General features: G+C 46.7%; 1 protein-coding gene across 2 annotated transcripts in view; it reads left to right on the top strand.

Moving 5' to 3' along the window:
- The window catches only part of APOOL (apolipoprotein O like), a 62,020-nt gene that overhangs the window by 18,426 nt on the left and 25,716 nt on the right, over positions 1 to 17,878 (top strand). For both annotated transcript variants that reach the window (XM_033946477.1, XM_033946478.1), the window contains exons 2-5: positions 375 to 482; positions 757 to 876; positions 6,163 to 6,217; positions 12,774 to 12,872. In XM_033946477.1, the coding sequence (XP_033802368.1) occupies positions 375 to 482; positions 757 to 876; positions 6,163 to 6,217; positions 12,774 to 12,872 (382 nt within the window). The remainder of the gene's footprint in view (positions 1 to 374; positions 483 to 756; positions 877 to 6,162; positions 6,218 to 12,773; positions 12,873 to 17,878) is intronic.

Genomic DNA, 17,878 nt, shown 5'->3' on the forward strand with positions numbered 1-17,878 from the left:
TCTATAGATCTTTGTTGTCCAGATTTGGTCCTTGAGATTGTGAGGCAGGTTTTATTTTTCAGAGTATCTACATTTTTTTTTTTCGTTTTAAATTCTTTATTCATTTTTGCATGTTACAACAACATCTACATTGATTTGTGAGCTATGTACAGGCAATTGGTAAAATAAATAAAAAAACAAAAAATTGATTTATATACAGTATTTTAATTACCTGGAAACTCAGATCTATTTGATGGTCCTGATGATCAGTGTTGGGATTGTCAGTCCATAAGCAACAGCTTATGCACTGACAGGATCTGCTGGCATGGATGACATGAAGATGTGAAAATTCCTTAATAAAACTGATTTTTTTTTTTTTATCTCCCTGAATTTAGTTATTAAAACTGGCAGCTGTGCCTACTGGCTTGGCTCTGACATCTTTTGCTTTATATGCTGTACGACAGAGAGAACCAGAAGAAAGTCTGCTGTTAAGACCAAGTCAGGTAAGATAGCTTGCAACTGGCTGAAATGATTAAATATGCTATTTTTCATGCCTTTGAACTTTTTATGCCTTTTTGAATCAAGTTCAATGCTGTTTCTATGCATTTTTCTCATACTGATTTCTTTATCAAGAAATTATACTTATATAAAGAATGTTTAATGTGTAACTCTGTGAACTGTTTAGTTATAAACGGAAAAGAAAATTTTAAAATAAAATAAATAGTGATTTAATACTGAAGTTTTCTCTCATGACTCTAACATGTAACTGTTTTTCAGCTGTCTATTTATTCTGTACCTCTGCAACATTCTAAATATGTTGAAGAAGAGCCTGGTCATCTGCAGTTGGGGATGTCAGTGATACGAAATACAGTATATCCTTATGTGGAATGGTGCGAGGTCTGTTGCTTTATTTTGTTTTTAGTGCAAACATAAAGATGAAATTTCCATACAAGCTTTAAGTTTATTTAAAATTTCTTATACCGCCCAATCAACCTTCTAGGCGGTGTACAAAATCATAAAAACATACTTTAGCTAAAATACAAATTTAAGCTGATAAAGCATCACCAAACAATAACAATAACTTGTGAAGTAAAACAAATAGTGATCAGTTTTAGTCAACAAAATGTTAATATTAAATGCGTGGTTTCTCAAGTCCAGTACAGACTGCTTGTCAACCAATATAAATGGCTTCCTAATACAAGTACATTTTTCAGGTCTTCTGAACAAACAGTATTGAGTGGTAGTATAAAGGATTTTTGAGCCCACAGCATTGCAGCACAGCAAGGTCCCCTTACCTAAACCCTTGCCTTCTGGCTTCCCTTCTTTAACCACCTTCTTTCCAGCACCTACAGTTTCCCATGACATACATATTAAGTTCTTTAATATTTTCCTGCAGTGTTCAAATGGACCCATGGTTCTTCTTCCGTTCTGTCTTATGTACAATGTTCAACTTTCTGGTGCAAATGGCACTTCCTGCTCTCCCAGCCTCTACTATGGGTGATGAATCCTGCAGTAAAAAATGGCCAGCAGCAGATGATGGAGGTTAGGGCTCCAAGGGGAAGATAGTAGCTCTTCTGTTATGTCCCTTCGAGATTCTATATGCTAAGTGTTCAATCCCAACCCACAATCCTGGAGTTGCAGAAATCCAACACTTTTCTTGATATGGCTCTTGCTCTTAGTCTAAGGGGGAGGAACATGTGCTCAGAAAAGTGTTGATTTCTGCAACTCCCAGATTGCGGGTTGGGATTGAACACCTAGCACAGGGTAGGGAACTCCGGTCCTCAAGAGCCATATTCCAGTCGGGTTTTCAGGATTTCTCCAATGAATATGCATTGAAAGCAGTGCATGCAAATAGATCTCATGCATATTCATTGGGGAAATCCTGAAAACCTGACTGGAATACGGCTCTCGAGGACCGGAGTTCCCTACCCCTGACCTAGCATATGGAATCCTACAGGGACTAACAGAAAGAAGATTATCGAAGCTAAAAACCTAATCTTCCATTACTTGAAGTGCTCTTCAGCCCAAGTTGTTTGGCTTGTGGTCAGCCAGCACTGTTAACCTAGTCTTAAAGAAGGTCTGCATGTTGCACTGTTCCCTCTAAGCTGAGCAGGAGTCTTCTACCTACAGTCCACAAGTGAAGGGTTCTATTACATTTTTAACAGTGAGGGATGAGCTCTGCAGGACTTCAAAGAATTTGCCTGTCTAGCTGAGCATTTCAGGTTTCTGAAAATACAATATTGAAGCACCATCTCCTACTGGTAGCAATGCAGTTGGAGGACTGCTGCTCAGCTTGGAGGGAACAGTGACTGCTTTTCTATTTTTATTCCTAGCAAAGCTGATTTCAAATAAATCACATTCTATACATAGTTTCCAACATAGTAATTTTAATATTGCATAGTAGTGACCTCTGGTGGCGAAAACTCTAAACTATTTGCAAAGTAAAAATGTTTATCTGGAAACAAGCGAGAGATGCAGACACACTTGTTGAAGTCCTCAGATTAATTCTGTGTGTCGGTGTTCTCCCCTAGCAATAGTAAACTTTTGGCTTGCTAAGCATTTACAGGGACTCCTTCCTTCAGTAGCTCCACCCCTACATACTCATTTTTCCTTCATCTGCCCTAATGGTCATAGCTTTCCCTTTTTCTCCTCCGCATGCACTATTTTTACAGTAGCTCAACACAAGCTAATTTGAGTGCAACACAAGCTCATTTGAGTGCTCAGTCTTCACTGAATTTTTTATGCTAGTAGGGTCAAACAGCAGAAATATCCATGTATGGGGGCAGATAGTGTGTAAGCCAAGTATCTCAGCAGGAAAACCTTAGACCCAAGGATGTGGTCACTGTCCCAGAAAGCATTCGACTGCATAGTGCGATGCTGAGGGCATCTGATGGCGTCGGCAGACAACAAGAAAGTGGCTCTTTTTCAGCAGAAGGCCCAAGCCAGGAAGCAGTGGCTTAAGATGCCCTGGTACAACCTTGGCCAGTGCAAGGTCTGCTGCACGTGTTTCCCCCCATGGTCCATGATAGGCCGGGTTATCTGTCAGATAGCCAACTATTCTGGATGGGTGATCCTAGTGACTCCAGACTGGCCACGTTGACCTTGGTACATGGAGTTGGTGCACCTGCAAAGAGATGAAGGTCTCAGGCTACCGGTACACACAGATCTCTTGTCTCAGGGTCCAGTTCCCTTAGAATCCAGAATGTTTTGGTCTTATGGCATGGCTCTTGAGCGCACAGCCCTAGTGCAGAAAGGCTATGCTAAAAATCAGGAAATAACCAGAGGGGTATAGAAACATAGAAACATAGAAATAGACGGCAGATAAGGGCCAAGGCCCATCAAGTCTGCCCACCCCAGTGATCCTCACTATCTATCTTTGCGGATAGATCCCACATGTCTATCCCATCTGGCCTTAAAATCCGCCACACTGGTGGCCTCAATAACCCGAAGTGGAAGACTATTCCAGCGATCAACCACCCTTTCAGTGAAGAAGAACTTCCTAGTGTCACTGTGCAGTTTCCCGCCCTTGATTTTCCACGAATGCCCCCTTGTTGCCGCGGGACCCTTGAAGAAGAAGATGTCTTCTTCCACCTTGATGCGGCCCGTGAGATATTTGAATGTCTCGATCATGTCTCCCCTCTCTCGACGCTCCTCGAGTGAGTAGAGCTGCAAATTCCCCAACCGCTCCTCGTACGGGAGCTCCCTGAGTCCCGAGACCATCCTGGTGGCCATTCTCTGGACCGACTCCAGTCTCAGCACATCCTTGCGGTAATGCGGCCTCCAGAATTGCACACAGTACTCCAGGTGCGGTCTCACCATGGATCTATATAGTGGCATAATGACTTCAGGTTTACGGCTGATGAAACTCCTGCGTATGCAACCTATGATTTGCCTTGCTTTGGATGAAGCTTGCTCCACTTGGTTTGCCGACTTCATGTCTTCCCTGACAATCACTCCCAAGTCTCTTTCTGCTACAGTTCTTGTCAGGATCTCGCCATTTAGGGTGTAGATCTTGCATGGATTCTGGCTTCCCAGGTGCATGACTTTGGGGCAGAATTGAGACTGGCAGAGCCTATAGTGACTTGACAAGAGAGAAGGCCCCTGCAGCATCTGGCTTCTTCATTGCCAGTTGGTTTAGCAGGACCGGGACCGAAGGCAGGGCTCATTGCAATCCTGATGCATCGCTGACTCTTTACTCCTCCCGGTGGCTGTCAAACAGCATGGACGGCCGCTGCAGTCGCCGGTGGGAGGAATCAGCTGCCTGCCTCACATTTTGGACCGGACCCATGACTCCATTCCCCATAGCCAGACCCCTGGCAGGTTTAAATTTTGATTTTTTTGTAGTTAAGAGAAGTGCTCAAGTGTAGACTCAAATATAAACTGAGACATCCATTTTTGGGCCACTATTTTTTTGGCCCCAAAATCTCAGTTTATATTCAAGTATATACGGTAACCCTTCCTTGTCCCTTAATATGAATTTTTGTTTTGTGTTTATTTTGGTAACTAACTTTTTTTGAGCCTAAATAAGTTAATACACATTAACACTGGTTTTAGACACCTAACATCCTATATAATAAAACATTAGCAGCGCATGCGCTTTTAAAAAAGCGTGATCCCTGCCGCTGTGGTGTGATTCGTGGCCATGTTCCATTTTAGAACCCAGCCAGGGATCACTCTGGCCACTCCCCTCCTCCCGCCCTCACTCACCAACCCGAAGCAAGCTCGAACACATCTCCTGCCCCCACCTCACCAACCCGAAGCAAGCTCGAACACACCTCCCGCCCTCGCTCAACGCTGCTGCTGCTGCCACTGATCCTCCTCTTCGGGGCAGCCTGCGATCGTGGCTGGCTTTGGCGGGCCTCGCAGGCCGCTTTCCGGCCTCGGTGGCACGTTCCCTCTGACGCACGGGATCGCTTCGGGGGGGAGCGTGCTTCCGGGTTGGGGAGCGGCCTGCGAGGTTCGCTGGGGCCGGCCACTACGATCACGGTCTGCTTTGAAGAGGAGCAGGCCAGAAGATGCCGGGATGGAGGGAGGGTAAGCAGGGGGATCAATACAGGGGGCCAGAGAGAGAGGGAAAGGGGCTGCTTTGGGGGGGAGGTGTGCTGGGGACAGACAGTTTTGCTCTGGGGGGAAGACTGAAGGGGCTATGGAGAGATAGGGAGAGGGAAAGGGGGCTGCTTTGGGGAAGGGGTGTGCTGGGGACAGACAGTTTTGCTCTGGGGGGAAGACTGAAGGGGCTATGGAGAGACAGAGAGAGGGAAAGGGGGCTGCTTTGGGGAAGGGGTGTGCTGGGGGAGACAGAAGGGGCCATGGAGAGATAGGGAGAGGGAAAGGGGGCTGCTTTGGGTGAGAGGTGTGTTGGGAACAGACAGCTTTGCTCTAGGGGGAAGACAGAAGGGGCCATGGAGAGACAGGGAGAGGGAAAGGGGGCTGCTATGGGGAGAGGGGTGTGCTTAGGGCAAACAGCTATGCTCTGGGGGGGAAGACAGAAGAGGGCCATGGAGAGACAGTTAGGGAGAGGGAAAGGGGGCTGCTTTGGGGTTAGACAGCTTTGCTCGGGGGGGGGGGGGGAGACTGAAGGACACAGACAGTGGCCAAGGAGAGAGAGATAAAGAAACACAGACATATCTATTCTAGCACCCGTTAATGTAACGGGTTTAAAAACTAGTGATTTAATAAATGGATGCTGTATACTTTGAATCTGTTGTACTGATTTACTTGGTTTTAAGGTATGAAAATCAGGAAAATTATCAATATTTAGGAATATGAAGCTAGATCTAAAATTGCTTATGAATACTTTCTATTTTATTTGGTTGTCTGCTTATTCCTTAACTATGGCCCCCTTTTATGAAGCCGTGTTAGGCTTTTTATCACCAGCTGTGGCAGTATTAGCTCCAATGCTCATAGGAATTCTAAGAGCGTCTGAGCTTTTACCACAGTGACCTATATTTTGGTGTGCTAAATGAGTTGTTTCTATAATACTTCAGAGTTTGTATGTGGTAAATAAATCAGCTTTAAACTATTTTTTTTCATACAAAATTATTGTAAACATGTCTGTGTGATTTGTAACTAGGAATATGTTTTATATTTTAGTGTAGTGAATTAAAGGTAAATAGCTAGCAAGTTCATGATTAATTGTTTTCTATCATTGTCATTTCTGATTAATGTTTTTTCTTTATTTAGAATGTTTTTTTCTCTGTTAAAGATGGAGTAAGGAATACAGTCCAGTTTGGAAAAGGTAGGGTATTTGTCTTGAGGGACAGATTACAACGCATCCTATCATATTCCTCTTGCCTAAATAAATATTAAAAAGTTACCTTTTGTAGACCCTCTCAACCATTCTCACTGGTTTGGGTTTCAAAATACTTTAATTAAACATTTAATTTTCTCTGAAGATCCAGTGACAATATAGAAAACTAGATTTAGGCTTAAGCAAACATGTCACCTTGGCTGATTCAAAATTTTGATTAGGCTGAAATGCTGTTTGACTACCATATTGAATATGTATGCAATATATATTGCATATGTCAGAAACCTAGTTTATGCCAATGGTGTCTTATACACATTAATTGTAGCTAACCAGGCTGATTAAATAAGCTTCAAGGACTGGCTTAAAAAAGCTGATCTAGTTTATGGATTCTTGATGCTATTTCTTGAGGGCTATCAAGAGGTCTGGTTTCTGGATATCCTAAAATAATATTCACCAGATGTATTTATGAAAATTTTGGTCTAAAAACAAGGCTGATTTCTAGTGCAATTTGTATCAGAACCCTCAAGTTGCTCCTGCCACCTCAGTTTGTTTTCTGAAAGCAAGTTGCTCAGAAGTGTTTCTGATCTGCTCTGTGGTTTTATTATTTAGATTCAAACAATTTTTATTGATGCAAACAATATCAAAAACAACATAAGAGCATCACATTGTGCATAATGCAACAACAATGCATCAAAATAATATAAAATAAGAAGCATAAATACCCCTCCTCCCCACCCATAACCTCCCCTCCCCCCAATGGTATTCTCTAATTCACTTTACTATGACACATCAATACACTCTAGAACACCCATCTTAAGACCGCACTGCGGCCCTTAGGATGCAAGGTTTATAAGTAAGGCTCCCATATATTCATAAACATCAACTTTCGCTTCTCAGGCCTTCTAGCATCTCTCGCCTCCCAGATGGCCAACTGATGTAACTGGTTTCGCCAATGCCAAAACTTCGGGGGGGTCTGTGGTTTTATTATTTTGGGGTATTTTTTCTCAGTACTGTATTTGTTTGGAGGCTTGGTGGCCAGAGGTTTCCACTTGTCAGGACCTCTGCCTGGGAGAATACCCAGGTTTGCACTGCCAAAGTCTGCTGCTAGCAAGATCAGCCCCGCAGGGATACCTAGCTAGCCAGCCTATGGGCATTTTTTTATAGCTCAGGGGCCGTCCCCCTCCATAGCTGCTCACATTCATGATTTTAGCCAGGAGCTTGAGTACAGGCTGTTTGGGCTTCATCTCGGCTTGGTTGAGATTAATAGTGGACCAACTGCATGGTCCTCTACCCTTTCGCAATGAGGTTTTCCGAGGGTTGAGGTTCAGTCTGGCCTCGGTCCGACTGGCAGCCCAAAAAACATATTCATCCAGGGAATCTCTGAGACAGATCTTGTCTCCATTTTTTTCCAGCTGAGTTCCTATGCTGACTTCTAAGTAGGCAGGCACAGTGAGTAAGACAATTTTAACCTATGGGGAAAATCAGGTGGGGGGGAGTATCTTCTAAAATCTTTCCTTGTGATTTTTGTCCATCAAGGAGGTCTCCAAGGGGCGGTGTTTGACACTTTTCCTGGCAGCGGCCATCTTGGATTTTAAACGATCTTTTCTTTAGCACCTCTCAAGACCGGTGCAGTTCACTGAAGGGTAATAGCTCACCATGACCAGCAGGTGGAGACTGAGGCCAAACCTTTTGACTGTCATACAAGTAGCTGTGCTTCTCCTTAACATAACCAGTGAGATATTAGAATTTTATATACCGCCTATCAAGGTTATCTAAGTGGTTTTTACAATCAGGTACTCAAGCATTTTTCCCTATCTGTCCCAGTGGGCTCACAATCTATTTAACGTACCTGGGGCTACGGAGGACTGAGTGACTTGCCCAGGGTCACAAGGAACAGCGCGGGGTTTGAACCCACAACCCCAGGGTGCTGAGGCTGTAGATCCAACCACTGCGCCACACACTCCTGTTCTCAGTCTCAGCAGGTGTGGTAAGCTATTGCCAGTCTTCCCTTGGTTAGTGTAGGCCTATTGGAAGTTGTTTAGTGGCCTTCTTATCCCTGTCTGGTGCCGGACTGAGCTTAGGGGGGACCCTCTGACCTCAGGGGTGTCACACTCGATGGGTCACGAGTTGAGAACCTCCCCCCCATTTCCTCTACCTCCCCCAAATTTTTCTAGAGGTGCCTCACCTGTAAGCCTTGCCAATACCGGCAAGGCATATGGCTTAGAGAGCCAGTGGAGTCTATTCTGATAGGGAAAAAAAATTCTGAGGCAGTGCTGGTATGAAGAGAGCCTTCAATTATCTGTAATTGTAATTGATTTTTTTATTGTTAACCAGCACTTTTCTTTTAGCTAGATCACGTATTGCGCAATGAGCACTTTTAAAGGGAAAAAGTGTTCATTGTGCTCCAGATGTGAAATCGATGCAGCCAGCCTGTGCTTGGGTTCTGCCAGCTACCGCAAAGGGGAATTCTCGTCGGCTTTGGGTGCTGGCATCCAGGGATCCCCTTCGCGAGTGCCTTGCACGCTAGCAGCTGACAGCGGAGAAGCCTGGGCTTCCTTCGCCACCCACATAGGGATTCCCCCAGCTGCCGACGGTCAGGGAAATAAGGTTTCCCTTACTGCTGATGCTGCTGGGGACTCCCTTACTGCTGCTGCCAGCTTGCCTGCTTTAGGGGCTGGGGTGGTTCAGGCTTCTCAGCCACTACAGGCCTCGGGGATGTTTTTCTTGGCAGGCTTTGCTACGATTTTGGCGAGAAGCGCCTCCATTTTGTCTACAGCCTCAGGTGACCTCCCCCTGTTGGGAGAGACAGTGGCAAGTTTCTGCTGGGTCTTTCTTTGGCAGTGAGTCCTATTGGGCCGCCAGGGTTTTTTTGCCCTGATTTTGTTTTAGCCTTGTACAAGGCTTATCTTCAGGCGGCCAGGGGGGTCCTGCTTCCACCCTAGGGGTCTGGGGGGGATCCCACTGTATCCACTCCAGTTTGGACCCCCCCCCCTCAGTGCCGGTTTTGTCCCCGTCTCTTCCTCTTTCAACCAAGTGGTTGAGGCTCTCTTGGGATGATGATTTTTTTGGATGCTTCTGGCAGAGGTTTTTTGGTTCCGCCAGCTGGCGAGGATGCGTCAGTGGTGCGCATCTTTCAGCGGGAAGAGCTCCAGAAGCTTATTCTTCAGGTTTCCTCTGTGTTGTGCTTCAAGGAAGATGCTAAAAGGCCCCGTGTGTGGTGGACCCCTTCCTTCCGGGGATCCGCTCAGCCTCACGCTCTTTTCCTATGCATCAGGATATTCGGGATATTGTGCTTACGCAGTTGAAGGCACCAGAGTCGTCCTTTCATTTTACATACTCTATGGCTCGCCTGTATCCCATTCCAGAGGGAGATAAAAATACCTTGAAGTCGCTGGTGGTGGTTGTGGTCATCTCAAAACGGCATAAGGTGCAGGTTGAGAGTGGCTCAGCTCCGAGGGACTCGGAGGAGTGTAGGTTGAAGTCTCTGATGTCACTGCCCTAGCAATCCAGGTGGCAATGTGAGCGGTCAGGTAGCTTGAGCTTGTTTTCGGTGGGCTGAGCATGTCTTTGACCATGAGTCTGACTGGTCCTTGGTGGAACAGGAAGAAGCCAAAATTGAGATGGGTGCTTCTTATTTTTCAGATGCCATGTATGATCTGTTGCGGGTGTTGGCCAAGTCCATGGCTGTTGGGGTGGCCGCTCATCTAACCCTGTGGCTCCAGGCTTGGTCAGTGGATCTGGCATCTTAGGCTAAGCTGACAAAATTTCCTTTCAGGGTCCTTTTTGTTTGGCGAGGATTTGGATAAGTTGGTTCAAACCTTAACGAACTCTAAAGTGCCTCGTCTTCCTGAAGACCATACCCACCCGCCTGCGCGGGGTGGCATTGCTCAGGGGCATTTGCTTGATTTCCGCAGATACTACCCTGGTCAAGGGGCAGCTTCCTTTCCTGCCGCTGGGTCTCCCCAAGGCCGTTTCAGCGCATGCAGTCCTTTTGTGGGAGGGGGGTCCATCGGGAAAGGGGGGGACATGATCCCTCCACCGGTTCCCCCACTGCCCGCCTCGCCCAATGACTCCTTGCCGGCTCCTCCCCTAGTGTCGGTGGGTGCTCGGTTCCGGGATTATTATTAGGGGTGGGCTGAGATCACAATGGATCAGTGGGCCTGGAGGTGATTCGGGACGGTTATGCTCTGGAGATTTCCTGTGCCTTGCTAGATCACTTTCTTGCTTCTCCTTGCCAGGCAGCATGGAAGAAGCGGGCCTTTTGCCAGATGCTTCAACGGCTGCTTGATCGCAAAGTGTGACCTCAGGAGTTTTGCACCGGCCGGTATTCTATTTAGTTCATGAAGCCCAAGAAAGAGGGTACTTTTTGGTCCATTTTGGATTTGAAAGGGGTCAACAGGGCTCTCCGTGTTCCGTCTTTTCGCATGGAGACCCTGAGATCTGTCATTCTGACGGTTCAGCCGTGGCAATTCCTGACCTCTCTCGATCTGATGGAGGCTGACTTGCATGTTCCAATTCGCGCCTCCAATCAGCGGTTCTTTCACTTTGTGATCTTGGGCCGGCCCTATCAGTTTTGTGCCCTCCCTTTTGGTCTGGCTACGGCTCCACGGACATTCACCAAGATTATGGTGGTCGTGGCAGCAGCCTGGCGCAAAGAGGACATTCTGGTTCACTCCTATCTGGACGACTGGTTGCTTGTAGAAAAGTCCTTTCAGGAGAGTTCCCAAGTTACGACTCAGGTTGTGGAGTTTCTGCAGTCACTGGGATGGATAGTCAACCTGTCCAAGAGCTGGTTGGCTCCGTTAGTGCCTGGAGTACCTCGGGGTTCTCTTCAACACCAGCTTGGGGAAGGTCATCCTGCTAGAGGCCCGAGTGGTAAAGTTGCAGTCACAGATTCATCTTCTGATGGCTTCCCAGTATCCTCGGGCACAGGAGTTTCTCCAGGTCTTGGGGTCAATGGCAGCTTCCCTGGATGTGGTTCGGTGGGCCTGAGCTCACATGCGCCCGCGGCAGTATGCTCTGCTGCAGCGGTGGTTGCCCCAGTTGCATGATATGGACTCTCCAGTTCCTTTTCGGGGGCTCGGGTAATGGCGGAAGAAAGCTCTTCCAGAGATACAAAATGATGTCCACGCATATGTTGTTTCAACTTTGGAAAAAGGTCAAGTCTGATGGACTCATGTCTGGACTGTAGGGAGCATGAGGTAACACATCCCAGCCTGAGCTGAAATCACAGTCCAACAAGTGGAGAGCTCCATCAAAAAAATTTCGACAAGCTCAATCAAAAGTCAAACAAATGATGATTTTTGCTTATGATCATGAAGGCATCATCATTATGACAGACAAAGTTCCATGTGGAAGAAGTGTCACAGCAGTGTATTATCATGATTTTTGCAAAAAATGTGCAGAAAAATACCCCAAACCCGACCTCAGTTGCTCTTGGCTGAGCCACTCATTCTTCGTGACATCGCTTACCCGCACATAGGAAATGTCATCATTGAAAATACACGAATACAGCTGGGAGGTGTTAACCTCATGCTCCCTACAGTCCAGGCATGAGTCCACCAGACTTCGACATTTTACCAAAGTTGAAACAAACCTATCGTTTTGCATCTCTAGACGAGCTTTCTTCCGCCTTTCAACTGTACAAAAATGGTGTCTTGGATGGAATAATGAAGCTTCCTGGACTTTGGGACTCGGTCATTGCAAAGCAGGGAGACTACCTATATTGAAGGACTGTAAAGAAATACTTGAAAAAAAATAAAACGTAAATTTTTAAAAATAGTGTGCATTTTTAATGAAATGACCTTCGTATAAAGTGCTGCGCATCAATTCTAGTGTGCAAATCTGAAAAGGGGGCGTGGCCATGGGAGTAGCATGAGCGGATCGTGAGCATTCCTAAAATTTGTGCACTGTTATAGGATATGTCCAATGTGCGCACAAGCTAGGTGCAGGTATTTAGGTTTGGTTTTCCTTGACTTAAATGGGTGTGCCTGAAAGTTATGAAATGCACTGGTGCTTGGCGTAATTCTGTAAGGTGCACATACCTTTTATAGAATTGCGCTAAGTGCCATTTGAGTTAATTTGCTTCTATGCAGCCATCTGAGTGGTTCACAATCTAATTAGATACTCTTAAGTATTTTCCCTATCTGTCCTGGCAGGCTCAGAATCTAACTAAGGTAACTAGGGCAATGGAGGGTTAAGTGACTTGCCCAGGGTCACAATGAGTGGCACTGGGTTTGAACCCACAATCTCAGTGTGCTGAGGCATCAGCTCTAACCCCAGGCTACTCCTCTACACTGTCCTAGTTGGTGTTGATTTTTTTGGAGAGGGGCACCATATATAGAATATGGCCTACGTGTCTTCCTTTTCTGCCATTATTTTGATACCTTTTACAGTTTAGGTGGTGCTAGTATGCACCATTTGCACCTGCCTTGTGTAGGGCTTCTATTTGGAATGAGTATACCCTCATCTTTTTTCACAGAAAAATAAGTGGTTGAAATATTGTTCAGCTAATTATTGCCATTACTGTCTCAATCTTCTTTAGATATATTTGTATACCTAAAGCATCCACCTCCAGAATTCCTCCCAAAAGTAACTATGATTACTATGTCTGGGTTAACTGGTCTGCTTTTAGCAAGAAAAGGTGAGAATTGTATTATGTTCTTTATTTGTATTAAATGATATTAAATTGCATATGATTTCTTGCAGAGAAGCAATTCACAATATAGGGCTAATATATGACTACAGTCTATGGGGTGCTGAATTGTGTTTTGTTTATTTTTAACTTTTTAAAAGCTGCAAATGTTTTGGGCCTGATTTACTAAGATTTGTTTACATTCCATATCTGAAAAAAATGTGTATAATAAATGTGTGCTTTGAATTGTAGGCTATACTATTTATAACATAATTTATGTTCTGCACTATATCTTGCAGTTCAACGCAGGTAACAAAAGATAAAAATTGGTCAGAAAACCAGAAAGTACAATAAATAGTACAATATGTCAACCAAAATAAATACCGTATTTTTTGCTCCATTAGATGCACCTGACCATAAGGCGCACCCTAGATTTAAACAAGAAAAAACATTCTGAACCAAATTCTCCCTGGCAGGTTCTGCACCCAACCCCACACTCCTTGCCAAGCTCTGCACCCTATCCCCCCTCCCTGCCAGGCTCTGTACTCTGTCCTCCCTCTGGTGGTCTTGTGGTAGGCAGGGACAGGCCAGGCAGAGAAAGGGGACAGGACAGGCCTAGTGGCTGGAAGGCAGGTAGGGAAAGGGCAAGCAGGGACAGGGCAAAAAGGCAGGTAGGGACGGCAGGTAGGTAGGCAGGCAGGCAGGCAGGCCTCCCCCCCAGACAGGCAGCAGGAAAGCCCCGGCCTCTCCTTCCTCCCTCCCTATTTTTAATTCGGCAGGGCAGGCAGGCCCCAGCCTCTCCCTCCTCCCTCCCTACCCCCCAAGCAGGTGACAGGCAGGCCCTGGCCCTCTTCCTCCTCCCTCCCTACCCCCTAAACAGGCAGCAGGCAGGCCCTGGCCTCTTCCTCCTCACCCCCCAGGCAGGTAACAGGCAAGCCCTGGTCCTCTTCCTCCTCCCTGCTGCTCCCCACGTGTACCTTTTTTTTTTTTTTTTTAACTTCTTGACGCGGCGCCTTGCTGAGAGCGACGCACAAGGCTAGCTGCCTGGTTCCCACCGCTTCCTCCGAGAACTGCCGGCTGCCTCCTCTTCCATTCTCTCGCGTAGCGGCGTGAGACTATGCAGGCAACCTGGTACGCCGCTACGCGAGAGAACGGAAGAGGAGGCAGTCAGCAGTTCTCAGAGGAAGCGGCGCGGGACCAGGCAGGCAAGCTGGTGTGCCACTACGTGAGCGAACAGAAGAGGAGGCAGCCGGCAGTTCTCGGAGGGAGCGGTGCGGGACCAGGCAGGCAAGCTGGTGTGCCGCTATGCGAGAGAACGGAAGAGGAGGCAGCTAGCAGTTCTCGGAGGAAGGGGCAGGAATCAGCCAGCCAGCCTTGTGCGCCGCTCTCAGGGAAGGAGGGTGCTACATTCAAATAAAGTAATGGGTGGGGGCGCTTTGGGTATTCACTCCATAAGACGCACCCTAATTTCCACCCACTTTCGGGGGGAAAAAGTGTGTCTAATGGAGTGAAAAATACAGTAATACCCAGCCAGTATCTTAAGAGTTATCCAGTAGGCATTTCATGAACAAACAGTTTTTGATCTGGCGTCTATAAGTAGCTGCTGCTATTAATAACAACAATCTTTCCCATATACCTTACTTGGAGTCGGATGACGGCAGCGAACTTGAGAGACCCTTGAGACAGCACTTGTTGTGCGAAACATATCATAGAAACATAGAAACATAGAAGATGACGGCAGATAAGGGCCATAGCCCATCAGGTCTGCCCACTCTACTGACCCACCCCCAAGTCTACTATCCTAGGGATCCCACTCCTGGTGACAGGTTCCCTTGGCTTAACCCTCTAAGGGATCCCACATGGGCATCCCATTTGCTCTTAAATTCTTGCACGCTGTTTGCCTCGATCACCTGCACCGGGAGCTCGTTCCAAGGATCAACCACTCTCTCGGTGAAGAAATATTTCCTGGTGTCGCCATGAAATTTCCCGCCCCTGAGTTTGAGCGGATGCTCTCTTGTGGCTGAGGGTCCTTTGAGAAAGAGAATCTCTTCTTCCATCTCGATACGGCCGGTAATATACTTAAATGTCTCGATCATGTCTCCTCTCTCCCTTCGTTCCTCGAGTGAGTACAGCTGCAAATTTTTCAGCCTTTCCTCGTACTATAGATCCTTGAGCCCCGAGACCATCCTGGTAGCCATCCGTTGCACCGACTCTACTCTCAGCACATCTTTTCGGTAGTGTGGCCTCCAGAATTGCACACAGTATTCCAAATGAGGTCTCACCATGGTTCTGTATAATGGCATTATGACTTCAGGCTTCCGGCTGACGAAACTCCTACGGATGCAACCTAACAACTGTCTTGCCTTAGATGAAGCCTTCTCCACATGATCAGCAGTTTTCATGTCTGCACTGATGATCACTCCCAAGTCTCGTTCTGTTGAAGTTCTAGCTAAGGTCTCACCATTCAAGGTGTAAGTTCTGCACGGATTTCTGCTGCCGAGGTGTATGATCTTGCATTTCTTAGCGTTGAAGCCCAGCTGCCAGGTCGAGGACCAAAGCTCCAACAAATGTAGGTCCTGTGTCATACTATCGGGTGAATTGCCGTCTCTCACTATATTGCATAGTTTGGCGTTGTCAGCGAATAACGTTATCTTACCTTGAAGCCCCTGAGTTAGGTCCCCTATGAATATGTTGAAAAGGAATGGGCCCAAGACTGAGCCCTGCGGTACTCCACTGGTCACCTCCGATGTTTTAGAGAGGGTACCGTTAACTACCACCCTCTGAAGTCTGCCACTCAGCCAGTCATTGATCCATGTAGTTAGTGTTTCTCCCAGCCCCATTGATTTCATCTTGCTCAATAGCCTGCGATGCGGGACACTATCGAAAGCTTTGCTGAAGTCTAGGTATACGACGTCCACGGATTCTCCCAAGTCTAGCTGTTTTGTTACACAGTCAAAGAAGCTGATGAGATTGGATTGGCAGTACCTACCCTTGGTGAATCCATGTTGACTGGGATCCCGTAGATTCTCCTCATCCAAGATTGCGTCTAATTTACGTTTGATTAGTGTTTCCATGAGTTTGCATACTATTGATGTGAGACTCACCGGTCTGTAGTTTGCAGCCTCTGCCCTGCAACCTTTTTTGTGCTGCTGTTTTCCAGTCTATGGGGACTCTCCCCGAACTTAGGGAGAGATTGAAGAGTCCTGATAGCGCTTCTGCCAGGACATCACGCAGCTCACTGAGTACCCTGGGGTGTAGATTGTCCGGTCCCATGGCTTTGGTCACCTTGAGTCTAGCCAGTTCGCAGTAGACGTCGCCAAGTGTGAACTCGAAATTCTGAAATGGGTCTTCCACGCTGGGTCTTGCCTGCAACTGCGGACCGTGCCCCGGTGCCTCGCAGGTGAAGACCGAGCAGAAGTATTCATTCAGTAGTTCTGCTTTATCGGACTCTGATTCTGCGCAGTTCCCATCTGGTTTTCTAAGGCGTATTATCCCGTCTGTGTTCTTTTTCCTATCACTAATATACCTGAAGAAGGATTTGTCCCCTTTCTTCATGTTCTTTGCCAGTCTCTTCCACTCGAAGTTTGGCCTCCCTGACTGCCGTTTTGACCGCTGCAGACCTCGCCCTATGTTCTAGTTTAGCTTCCCTAGGTTTGGCTGTGATTAAGCTAAGTACAAACGCACTTTATATTTATACTAGTCTTTAAGCCCGTTACATTAACGGGTGCTAGAATAGATGTGTGTGTCTTTATTTCTTTCTTTTTCTCTCTCTCCTCTTGACCGCTTTCTGGCTCTCTCTTTCCTCGGCTGTCAACCATCACCCCTTGCCTGTTCCACCTGTCCAGCAGTAGGCCTTTTCCCTTCCTTTTACCTCCCCCTGTCCAGCAGCACTCCTTACCTGCTCCCCCTGTCCCTCTTCCCTGCTCCCCCTGTCCAGCAGCACTTCTTCCCTGCTCCGCAGTCATTATTCCCTGCTCACCCTGTCCAGCAGCACTTCTTACCTGCTCCCCTGTTCCTCTTCCCTGCTCTGTCTGTCCAGCAGCACTCCTTTTCTCCCCCTGACCCTCTTCCCTGCTCCCCCCTGCCCAGCAGCACTCCTTACCTGTGTCTCTCTTTCTCCTTAGTGTTATGTTATTTTTTTTTAATCTGTCTCTTTAGCCCCCTGTCCTTCTGTGAGTGTCTGTGTGTCTCTGTCGTTGTGCACTGTTGTTTGCTTTTTTTTTTTTAATCTATGTTTAGTTCCTGATCCCCTCTGTTTCCATGGCAAGCATGTTCGCGGATGTGAGGGCCGTTTTGTGGTGCCGGATCTGGCGGCGCCGTGTAGGTCGGAAGACAGGCCTCAGCGTTTTGTAGGTCCGGGTCTGGCGTTGCCGTGTAGGGCGGAAGCGGGAGGCGGGGCCTCAGCACCGGCCGGGCAGCTCGCGCCGCTGGCCCCCAGTAGCTCGAGGCCGGCGGCGGACATGGCTTGCGTTGCATGGTGGAGGAGGAACATCGGTGACGTACAACCCGCGCATGGGCACTAAAAAAAACGCGACAGATCAGGGAACACGATTTTTTTAGTGCGCATGCGCGTCCTACCATTTTATTATATTAGATGTATATTTATTTAATTTATAATTATGAAATACAATTAAGTGGAAAACTATCACAACTGTACCTAAAATGGACAGCCAATGATGAGGCACCATGTAATTCTTCCCGCAATTTTGAGATAAAGCGGTGGAGTGGTGGGGCTGAGGTGTCCTTTTGAAGCTTACATGAGTGGGGTAGAATCATATCCTATTATATTACAATCCAGTTCCCTAGGGATATATATGGACTTGTAAAGACAGGGCTGGATAATAAATAGATAGATGTTTGCCATTGACTGTAAAGCTATTACTAACAAAACATAAATTCTTTTATCTAATTTAGCTGCTTGATAAGGTAGTAATTTTTCTACCTGTTTCAATATATTTTTACCTTTTAACAAGGGAAAAGCAAAACGGTTCACATTCCTTAGCAGTTTAGTATAA

This window comes from Geotrypetes seraphini, chromosome 5 (genome assembly GCF_902459505.1).
Source record: "Geotrypetes seraphini chromosome 5, aGeoSer1.1, whole genome shotgun sequence".
Taxonomy (NCBI): Eukaryota; Metazoa; Chordata; class Amphibia; order Gymnophiona; family Dermophiidae; genus Geotrypetes; species Geotrypetes seraphini.